Source organism: Diuraphis noxia, unplaced genomic scaffold (assembly GCF_037042655.1).
Source record: "Diuraphis noxia isolate RWA-SAM2 unplaced genomic scaffold, SU_Dnox_SAM2 contig0001, whole genome shotgun sequence".
Taxonomy (NCBI): Eukaryota; Metazoa; Arthropoda; class Insecta; order Hemiptera; family Aphididae; genus Diuraphis; species Diuraphis noxia.
In genome coordinates, this window is record NW_028301711.1 from 31,044,206 (window position 1) to 31,056,945 (window position 12,740).

The 12,740-nt window shown below is 28.1% G+C and overlaps 1 protein-coding gene across 2 annotated transcripts in view; it reads left to right on the forward strand.

Annotated features, from left to right (window-relative positions):
* LOC107164968 (contactin-5-like) overlaps window positions 1–12,740 on the forward strand; it is a 468,396-nt gene that overhangs the window by 319,876 nt on the left and 135,780 nt on the right. For both annotated transcript variants that reach the window (XM_089215856.1, XM_089215857.1), the window contains exon 4: window positions 10,909–11,022. In XM_089215856.1, coding sequence (XP_089071982.1) covers window positions 10,909–11,022 — 114 coding nt within the window. The remainder of the gene's footprint in view (window positions 1–10,908; window positions 11,023–12,740) is intronic.

Sequence of the window (12,740 nt, forward strand, 5' to 3'; positions counted from 1 at the left end):
TTGTTGTTCAAACATTTTATTAGTAGCGCTTATTTTTGTGTAAGCTACAAATTAATGGAATATTAACGAACTACGTTCGACCACTATTCTTATATACTTGTAATCAGTACCTAATCGTTATTTGGGTAAAAAAAAAAAAAATTATTTTTTTTAATTGTTCCATATTTTTTAAATATTTGTAAATGGCTTAAGAAAACAAATAAATGATTATCAAGAATCCAATTATTCTATACCAACAACTTATAATATTATTTATGTATTAAAACCACATATTTAATATATTTAATTGTTACACTACACAAGCTTTTTAATTAATTTAAACACAATGATAGTAAAAAATTAACATAATTATATTGTTTTGGGATATTATTGGCAATTATTAAACAATAAAAATTTTTTTTCTAAACATGTATTTTTATGATTATCCTACCACCTCAATTTAACTAAATTTAAATTGAATTAAATAACGTGACAAGTCACTTATCTTGAAAATAGTATACAATATAAGTCATTGGAGGGTTAAAAAGTTTTTAAATTTTGTAAAATATAATTTGATTAAAAACAAAATTACAGCAATGTTATCTACTTAAAAAAAAAATCCATACGTGGCGTGGCGGATGGATGATGTTGGAGGTCTGAAGGCTTGCCGTGTTTCCTTCCCAGTAATTAGACAACACTTGATAAAAATATCGCAAAGTCGAACGGGCAGATTCACGCAGGCGATATTACCACCAGGAAGTCACACTAAACGTCCACAACCACTACCGTCACGAGCGTCTCGTGACCGAAATTCATGATACGGTACTATATCGGAAGTGCTCCCGCGAGATTACGATCCTCAGTACCTACTTCCATGGCGACGACGTCATTTCAACAATTTTGTCGTCGCTGTTTGCTATATCCGTTTAATATCAAACACCTGTCACAAAAACAAGAGCTAGTGGTCGAAGGATAGAAGTGACCTTGTACATCACCGGGAATCTATTCGGATTCATGTTGGGTGGGTGGGAAAGTGTATTTTATTAACTAGATCACGTATATAATAATATAATATGTCAATATAATATTATATACCATCGATGGTTGATTGAAATAATTTAATCATTATATCAAAATTGTTAAAAGTCGATAAAATATTTTCTAATAACGCATTGTCATCCGAACTTGATTTAAAGTTTTTGTAGTGTTAATAGCAAATAACAATAGTGGTCATCTTTACGTTTATTATAATTATTTTTGAACTTTCATTCTCTCGTATTTAAAACTTAATTCTAGATTCTATTACTTTAAAATTTATTGAATTATGGTGTTTTAATAAACTATTGCATACTTTATTATAAACATCGTTTCTGGTGTTTGGATGGTGTACAAAATTGTACAAAATACAGTCAAGGTTTGGTATTATCATTTGAAATTGGTATTTCTAGTAATACGGACCTGTTTATCGTTAAATACAATGAAAATATGTACTAAAAATAAAATTCTGAGGTTCTGGTAATGAATGATCTCCTTTCCCCATATAATTCAAGTTTTTGTATAATATACTTATTATATGTCAATCTTATTACTTATTTTTTTTTTTAGTTTTTTAAACATAATATGTAATATATTTAAATTGAATTCTATATTTTTTTAAATAATACAATTATTTCGTATATATTTGTTTGATTAATGCATACTATAAGTATATAAAATATATTATATATTTTTAGTTTATCTTGATGAATTGATAGGCTCAACACAGAAGATTCGGTTTAATGGTTATTAACGAAACCCATAATTTCAAATTTACATTTTGATTTAAACGCCAAACTTTTTTTAAAATTTAATTTAATTTTTGTTGTTTTAAAATAATCAACTTATATCAAATTTTATTATTTGATAAACCTTTTACCACTTAATTGTTATTTAAAATTAGTTTTTTCAGTAATAATATTAACAACCATAAATGATTTTGATCAAGTGTATAGAAACTACTTAGGTAGCTAATTCATTAAAATCAAATTAGTTCAAGTTTTTAATTTATTCGTCAGTAGTAATTACAGAATTACTTTTTTTGATATCTGTCTTGTGACTTTAAAACATATATATCCATAGGTATTCACAATTTCCATAAATTATTTAATAATCAATTACAATAGATATATATTTTTTGAGAGTTCAAGCACCAATAATATTAGGTTAGGTTACATTTTGCTTATATAACTAAGTTAAATTAGGTATTAGAAAAATATTTAATTTGATAATTCAAAATAATTTAATATGATATTTATTTATTATGTATTTAATCGATTTATTAACTCGTGATAAATTTGTGATTTATTCGGCCAACGTTCACTAATAGTATAGTAATTACGTTGCTAAATTGCCTACACATTGCGCCGTCTCATCCAATCACGTTTAAGTCGTATAATAATGATAATATAATTATTAGTTTATGCTGCTATAACAATTGTTTACAATACTATTTGGGTAATAATAATATATTGTTCTTGGTTTAGTTAAGTAAAAACTATAACGCACCAATTTTGGCGTATACGATTATTTCTCTCTTAAATATAAATTTTAATTGACCATTAGCGAGGTCCAAAGCACATTGTTAAGTCACCGCGAACATTACAGTCGATCCTCAACTGCTGTAATGATATTATTACTATTATCATTATTATTATGGCCACTTTATAAAAGCATTGGATATTATAATACTATTATAATAATATAACATATATGTTTTATCGTTTATATGTGCATACATTAAATCCAATAAATACGTGTTGACGGCGGCCATTTGCCTGGAGGACAGAATGTAAAAATAATAAAAACTGAACGTAACTATGATAATATTTTCAATGTCTGTTGCGAATGTAATTTCCGATATTGGCGCAGACATTCGCATTGCGCAGAAATAACAATTACTGTAATTCACCCAGAGCTGTGGACGCGATAAAATATTTTCAGCTCAACATTTAACTAAAACCCTGTTATCGCTGTAAAGTGACTTACGACAGACTCACGGTTTCGTTGAAATTTTAACACTAATTAAACGTTATGAAAATCTAATCCATAGTGGATTGGTATTTACGGAATTACCGTGGAAGTACATTTTTTAATAATCATCTGTATAATATACAGCTGTGTTATAACTTCATTTTTAGGTATTTATAATAATTATTTTTACGTTGTATTTAGTAGTTAGTATAATACTTTCTTTGAAATTCAATCGATCATCAAATTCGATGCATAAAATAATTTATCTTATGATTTCGTTTTGAATGACTTAAAAATATATTTGAACGACGTACAGGAGCGATTTGAATTAATGTATTAAAATTTTTTTTTTATTGCATAAAACACATATTTTTCTGCAGTGTACTTATAATACACGTGCTTTTATTTAAAGTTCATGAAAATCATAAATTTTGAAAAATTAACAATAAATCTAAAGACATAAAATGTTTATGTAAAACGGTTCAGTGTCTGTTTCGTTCTTATGTATTTATCATATTTCAAAAAAAAAGAAATAAAAGTTTTCATATAACTTAGATCTGTATCTGTTTTTATGTAAATAATCGTAGTTTACATGCAAAATTATAATTTTATTTACTTTGATAACAATTTCAGATATAAGTTTATTTGGTTTTTAGTAGATTTGAAAAAAATTCAACCATTCAAAATGTTTATATCGTTTGATTATAAAGTAAGAAAAAATAAATGCATAACTAAATATAATGTATTTCACACAACAATAATAATTTTACTCGCATAATTCATGTAATAATATAAGTTAAAGATTAATTCAAAATATCTGAACCAAAGTTATTATTATATAATATTGTGCGCCATAATTATAATGATGTGTCAATACACCGCAATATTAATTAACTGTCTTTAGTGCTATTACTCAGTTTTTAAATTATATAGTAATATATTGTACATAATATTATTATTACAAACACTGCCAACAAAACAAAGTCATGTGAATCTTCCCTACTTAAAGCACTGAATGTTTTAATTTCTGAGAATATATACATTCGTTTAACGGCGTTAAAGTTTGTATTTTTTTTTAATTCTTATTTGTGTCTTGCACCACCGTTAATGTATGTAACGGTAAAATATATACTTCAGTATTCAACTATGAGATGGAAGGTTTCTTGCAGCAAATCAATTGAACTAGTTGGAGCTTCAGAAAGCCAATAGTTAACAATTATAGCTATTTAAATATTTATTATTTACGCTATGCAATTAGAATTTGACTTAATCAATTTTGTTATTTCGTTGTGATTCAAAAGTAAATAACCAATTCACTTGAAATATTCAAATTTTATCGATACGATATAATTTTAAAAATATTTTGGACTTTGGAGTTTAAATTTTCAGGAAATTGGATATTTAAACGAAAAATAACATTTTTGTCGAGTTTCAAAAGAAATAATTGTATGTATTTGTAGTGGCCATTTTCCAATACGTTTAATGCATTTTATAAATTTCCATAGTGACACAATTAAATTTTAAAATATTCAAACTGGTGTAAGTCTATTTATAGTATAAATTATATGATATTTTATCTAGTTTAAGTCGGTATTGACTTGTAATAATAAACTGATAAAAATATAAACAGTGATTATACTATAATATTAACAGATATCATAATAATATAGTGAAATATGTAAATTTTTTGTGAAAATAAATATATTTTACCTCATAACCAATTGTAAAATTATGTTAAAAATAGTTGTGTAGTAAATTTTACAAATTGAAACTGTCTCAAACTGATTTCCACCTTAGTAAAAAAATCATTGATTTCATATTTTACGAATTTATGGGGTACGCTCACAACCTTCTAATTGGATTTTACACAGCTCAAGAGACCTTCTTGTATTTTAATTTAATTTTATTATGCTTAACAAAATATGTATTTATTTTGTTTGTGTCCACACAAGTACCGATCGTCATCGGTGGGAGGAAAATGCTATCTCCGATATATCGCATCGCGGTGATGGTGATCGATTGAATGTTATTTGTTCGTTGACTAACGACGGGTAAATAAATAAAATAATTTCGTCATATTGAATTCTTCGGTTTCACATTAATTTTATAAACATGTGTCATAAACAATACAAATCAATTAAAATGTATCGTTGTCAACTCAACCACCTCGAGAACATCGAGCTGATTTCGAGGTCAGGACGAGAAATAAATTTTATTTGTTAAACGTAATATAACAACCAGATTGATGTGACACATGACATATCGGGATTCGGGTGAAGAAAAAGTACCAGACTCCTGTCTGACAAAATAAGTTTATATTCACCGGCCTTTTGTTTTGTTTTTTGTTTTTATTTTTAGATAACCAAACGTCAAATATCATATGGTGGCACACATATTATTATTATTAAATTATAATATAATATGATTTATGCGACATGGGAATTACACTTGTCGCTTTTGTTTCTGGGTATAAATATATTATTACGATGGAAGGTATAATACGTGATTGACGTTAAGTCAGTTATTAGTAATTACTCATGATCTTCGAAAGTCACGTCTTATTCCATTTTCAAATTTCATTAGAAACTTTTCTAGAATAAAATCGACAAAAAACAGTAATATTTTGACCGCCATCTGCTGTTTTAAGTTTTTACATTTTATACAAATGTTCATTAGCTGCATTTAATATATTAGTTTGTTATGTGACCTATATGCAGTGTTCATATAGTTTATTGTTTAAGAAGCTAATTGTATTAAAATATTACATCAAAAGAAAATAGTGTCAAAGTAGGTAACTATACACTAGGCTTCAAGTGTAACTCGAAAATAGTTAAGTCATTAATTTACGTGTTAAATTCGAATTCAGTGATTTAATATAATGTACTTGTTAAAAATACTTTCTAGAAATATTTAAAGAAATACTTCAATTAAAAGTTATTTAAATCCCTTTTACAGTTATGAAGTATACAGATATAAATATAAATACATATACATTTAAAAATCACCTATTTTATATTCTTTCAAATACTTATTTTTTATGCATTATTTATAAATTAAATGTTTTTGAATTGTTTGTAAAATATTTTCAATAACCATCGATAGAAAAATGTAATAAACATGGTACTTCGTTGACTAGTCGACGATAAGCTAATTCTTGGGGGAAAAAGTAGTCAAAAAACCCAAAACTAAAAATTGAGTTTAAAAGAATTTCGAATTTAGTATTTTTAAACACAGAATATAATTAAAAGTATACGAGAGCTCAAAAAGGGCGAAATACTTTTGAAGTTATACCATTTAGATAATGTTTATTTAAATATTTGATGAAATTAAAACTTAAGTATCTACTTTTTTTAAAATTGCTTAAAAATAACAAAACCAATACTAATAAAAATTGGTTTTGAGTGATAATAATCATTATATTTATTTAAACAAATACATGGAATTTTTAATTTTTACATCATTTTAGTATCAACTCTTTCGAAAAAAAATATATTGAAGTTGAATATTGAGGCATTTATTTATTGTTATAATAAATCACTTGAAAGTACATACACACTCAATCATCAGAGTATGAAATAAATCCATTCAGAAATCTATAGTTTACTCGGCAAATGAAATTACATAATACTAATTACCCAAATTTATTTGATTTCACAACAATTCACTTATTTACACATATCTCGCGCAGCAGTTCCTACAGAAGACAATTAATAAGATATAATCACCCTTTTGAAGTTCTCGCGCGTGCATACAAAATATCATTTAAATCATAGTAGGTTATTACTTCTTCTAAATGTGTTAAAATGAAAAAAAGAATATTTGTTTTGAATGTTTATTTTGTGTTTGTTATACTTAAAATATAAAAGCCTTGTGATTAGTATTATATCAATAGTAAATTATATTTTTCTGCTGCGGTTTTTAAATACACCTACCTTATGCTACTTCTATACGATTTAATCATCCAAACTCATATAAGTTATTGAAATGTTTGAAGTAAATACCTTATTTAAAATATAATTGATATAACGAATAGATATCAATTAGATGTAGATAGTTTTTACTATTCCATAACAACGTATCTTTTGTCAAAATAAAAACTGTTTGTTTGTTAAACTTATTGTGATATATATATATTATATACATCCACGTGTAATACATTTTGAAAAACTTAGGAGTGGTACTTCAACTTCACACTACAATAGGTATTGTCACATTCAATTTCAATTTTTTGATAGTAATTGATTGAAAAGTTCTACCATCTTGTTTTTTAAATGAACAATTGTAGTAATTTTATCAGTAAAAATCGTTTCAAACAAACTCACCCAACTATTACACAATTGGTTTGTACTATTAGATTTAATCAGAATAATTTCCAATGATTATTGAATTGAATGCTTACGTACGTAATATTAAATTCAATGTTATTTTATGTCAATAATCTAAGTTTGTAGTGACGGCTATCCCATTAAAATTATTAACTTTGACAATAAGTTGCAGGGCACTCTAGGAAATTCAAAGTAGGTTATGGTGTACTATAAATAATTATCGTTATTTAATTTTTTTTCTAAAAATAGGTAATAATTTTATAATTTATCTAAACTTAAATTGTTTGAATTTTTAAAAACAACATTTTACTGTAATATACAAAAATAACTATTAATCAGTACATTTTGTGGATGTGACTCGTGCTGAGTTTTTTTTTTTTAAATTTAACTATAGTTATTATTAATTGTTGATCTTCTACAGGACTACCAAACTAATACAATACTAAAAATAATTTATTATAATAATTAATAGCATATCAATATCCTTAGAAATGTTCACTCTCGTGCAGGTTATAATTCATTGCATAGTGATATACAGTGAACCAATCAATCATCATCTTAAAATTTAATAAACTCTAAACCTACTTTGAATACAGTAGAGCTAATTTTCTAGTTATATTTTTTCTAACCAAGAATTATTGTGAGTTGAGAATTTTAGACTAGAGCCGTTTTCGATGCGTAGTTTGACCTTATGGCCGGGTAAGCCACATACCTGGTCGACATACATCCCTCTCCCCTTTTTAGCGCACACATTGTTTTTTTCTTTTCGTCCTGTCTCTCTCTCTTTCTCTCTCTTACTTACCCTTCGAACGCGTGTGTGAAACCTCATCGGTATTTTACGACCCAGTGAAAAAGGTTTAAAATAAAATACCGTTACCGAGCGAAAACTCGTTTCGGGTTAAGCCGTAGATTTTCCATTTACCTCTATCGGCGGAGATAATTGTTTTTCCCCAGCCCGATCGTTTGCGCGTACCCGGGTCTGAAATTTATGGACTCGCAAAGTGTGGCGTCGAAAACCTTACAAAAGTAAAAGAAGAAATATATATATTATTATATATATCTATACACTCGGCTGTACCTAACTTTAGCCAAACAGGTGTGATAGCACACCGCGAACTCAAAGGTGCTCTATGCTACCAACGTTGCTTCGACAAGATTCACATTTATCATCACCCAAACAATGTGTAAGCGTGTATGTGTATGTGTGTATTTTAAATGGTGCGTGTTTTTATTCCGCCTTTACGATGTTCACATCACTCGAGTTTGAGCCATCAGTCCATCTTTACCCTGGTTCGTTTTAGACGGTTATTTATTTTTTCCCCGTCTCTGTTATCGCAATATTTGTTGCTACCACCCATCAAAAAAAATTGGCTCTGCCACGGATATGCCGGTGCGTGTTTTTCCGAATTAATAATATGTAACGTTTGATATATTTCTCTGAATAGTATAGTAAAAAAAATTACGATTTCAGTAGTGTTTTCATTGGATTCTTTATTAATTAAAATCACATATGTAAAGGTTCGCTTGTTTTTTCAAATTATATGACGTGAATAATTTAACAAATGCAATATTGTATTGTAACATCTGTGATATACATATATCATGTATGTATATTTTGTAGGTGAGTTAATATAACACTACTCACAGTTCAATATGTACATAATACAGATATATTCATCCCATCGGAACTCACACACATAGCTCAATCCTACCCCTGCACACACACGCGCCACTCTGTAGCCGATCGCGGGCAGCTGTGGCGTCGATCGTTTTCAACTTCCTCTTCTCGTGCGCTTACGCCACACCGCTCGTAAAAAAAAAAAAAAAAACACAAAACTAAAAACAATAATAAAAATAACACAACAACGGTGGCGCCCCGAAAACGAGTCGAAATATCCTCGCCGGCAGTGGTGTATGTGCGTTCGCCACTGCACCGCTGGGCCGTTATTCGAATATACAATATTTATAACGTCGGTAGTTTGGAAGTCGAATCAAAAGAACATTTTCTCGACGCATCTCCCGCTGTAAACCAGTACACTACACCACGCATTATACACATGTACACTCGAACGCTTTCAGAATATGAAAAACTGCCAGGCGATAAAACATTTATGGGTGACGTGGTGTTTTTGTTGTTTTTTTTTTCGCCGTTGGATTTATTCTCTAGCGTAACTTTGTAAACTACTGTTATCGGTCGGCCATATATACACATCACCGTTGACCACACACACACACACACACACACACACACACACACACACACACACACACACACACACACACACACACACATACGCACGCGGCGCTCACAAGATGCCACCACGTACAATCGTCTTTTTAGAAATAAAATAAATAAAACTTATATTCTCCGCCGAGTTCGACACGAGAATTTATATCAAGTCATGCACGTATACACTGTTCGTTCAAATTTAGTATAGATCGTCATTAATGTTTAAACACATAACAGTTGTATGAGATTTCTCGGAAATATGTGCTATCGTCGTCTTATGTACGCACCCGAAATACCAAATAAAGCATAATTTACGGTACATGCATAATTTAGGTGTTCATATTATTATGTATTGGATGTTTTGATGTCTGTACCGCCATTAAAGTCTTATCCGAGAAGATGTATTAATATACAATCATCCACTAGCGCATTAGATAGGTATTACATGTGTATAATATGATTATGGTATCGAGAAGACGTGCGTATAGTCATAAGTCGCCATTAATTTGTGTTTGTTCACGCCATCATGAAAATTCATTGACCTGTTTTCAACTAGAAAACGTCTGGATGCTATATATTAATAAACATTAATAAAAATATGAAATCTGCAGGTGTGTGAACTGGACATCCGATAGACCTAGAAAATTCTATCATTTGCGAACACTAAATAATTTAATATTATTATAAAAGTTGCAATCAAATGAAAACGGCATAGTTTTACCAAAATCAATAATTTTATTGTTTGCAATTAAATATGTTGGAAATATTTTTATTATAGTTTTACGCGGACAAAATATATGGTATATCTTGAACAAAAACAAAATTGTTCTTTCTACTGATTTCGTAACATTTATGATCGTGATAAAAATGAGTTTGTGATTTACATACGATAAAACTCAGTATTAAAAAAGTTTTGGTTTCACTTTCATAACTTTGATTTCAAAAGAACGAACAAATGGCCCAGAATGTTGTCTGTTACCAAACATTAAAAGTCGCGAGCGGATTAAAATGAGAATCCCAAGACCCAAGTGTTCGATGGCATACAGAGTCACTGTCTGCCATAATAATAATATAGTATGCAAATATTGAAATTAAATTTTGTTTTCGTCTTAACTATTAAAAGTATATTATATAATTTGTACAGATATTTAAACATATCGTTTGATGGCATACGTATTATATTTGCATCGACATCATTGACATCATTGACATCATTGAATGTTTATTCAATGATAGATGGACGATGCATGATGTGTTCAGTCATTGGACTTGGGTTTTAATTTACATGGCATAAGAAACAATTAATTATCATTATATATATATAAATCATTAACGGTGTGCGTGTCATGAATTTTATGTTTACAGTACCTCCGGATCGGCTGAGCGTGCTGAACGAAAAAGGAGATCACATACCACATTACATACTCGGGCCGTACAAAGAAGGTGTTACTGTTGATATCACGTGCATCGCAAGTGGAGGTGAGCTATTATAATATTTATCATCGATTTACGTTAACGGTCGACGGTTTTACGACATAATAAAATAATTACCCGATGCACCATATACTCGTATATATTATAATATACGTTCATCGGAGACTGCTAGCTGCTGGACAGCGAGATGAGTTTGAGAGAAATCTTATCGCCTCTCCCGTAATGGAAGTTTACGTGTGAGTCCCATTATTCAAAAAATATTTATAGTCAATATGCAAGGTGGGTCATTAATGAGTTAAGAAAGTTAAAGCTAAGTCAATTTCAACTTAGTTATATATTATAATTATACAATTTTTTTTTTAGAAGTAACTTAATAATAATAATAATAATAATAATAATAATAATATATTTATTTAGCAAACAAACAACAAAAGTAATAGTTTAAGACAAGATAATAATAACATGTTTCCAAACTCATCCTATAAGCATAGATATGCTTGAAGACGAATGAGCTTGATTCGTGTTATGAGTAAATTATATGTATATAAAAAGAAAAAAATGTATACATTTATAGTATTTAGAGAATTATCATTGACAAAGTAGTGGAATTACGTCTAGGTTAAAATACAGTTAATGTGTTTCTTATACTTCTTAAAATTATCAAAAATAGCTAAATTAATATTATATTTACGCAGTTAACTAATTCCTTTGATTATTGGACTCTGTGTTCCACAGATAGTATTATTACGTGGTACAATTAAATTATAGTTATTTTTTATTCTAGTGTTGTAACAATGTAAAGGTTGAAATTGACTTATGTTTACTTTATACATATATAATAAAGACGCTCGTTCATAAACTTGAATAATAGTTCCAACTTTTAACTCAGAGTAAATCAAACTAGTAGAATACAATTTTGGTTTTCCAAGTATAATTTTAATCAATAAATTTACAGTAGAAAATATTACATTAATATGTGTGGAGTAAGGACACTCCCATATTGAAATACCATACGAGAAAACTGATTGCACAAGAGCCAAATAGATTACTCTTAGAGTTTTAATATCTAACATATTTTTGAGCAAACGGAATTTGTAAAGTAATTTTCTAAGAAGATTATTTACATAAATAATATGAACATTAAATTTTAATCTATAGTCAAAATTTATTCCCAGATATTTAATACAATAAACTCTATCCAAAGGTAAACACTTACAATGATTATTTAAATATTTACAATTTTACGAGTGCACACATAGAAAGAAATCAGTGTTAATAAAACTTGAACTATTCGTGATATTAAAAACAATATATTTAGATTTAGATAGATTTAGTTGTAAGTTATTGTTATCGCACCAGTCATGTACTGCAGAAAGACAGTTATTAGCTATTGTATTTAAATGTTCATAGTTATGACTTCTATATAGTTTAACGAGGAATTAATGTTTGCACATTTTTATACTCATTAGTCTAATACAATTAACAGCCATATTATTCAATACTATATAAGGTATATTTTTAATTAATTAATAGAATTTAAACTACTGAATTTAATAGTATTTGATATCAATATATCGTACTATGCATTTATGTTGTAATAAATTGTATTATAACAGCTAATTTAGTAATATTACAATTTAGTATAGTTTTGGGAATCAGATATACAAATAATACATTAAAAAAAAATTATTCTATTGGAATCCGTCATTGTCTTAAGTATTACAATAAATGTGTACGATATATTTACATATCACTTACATTAC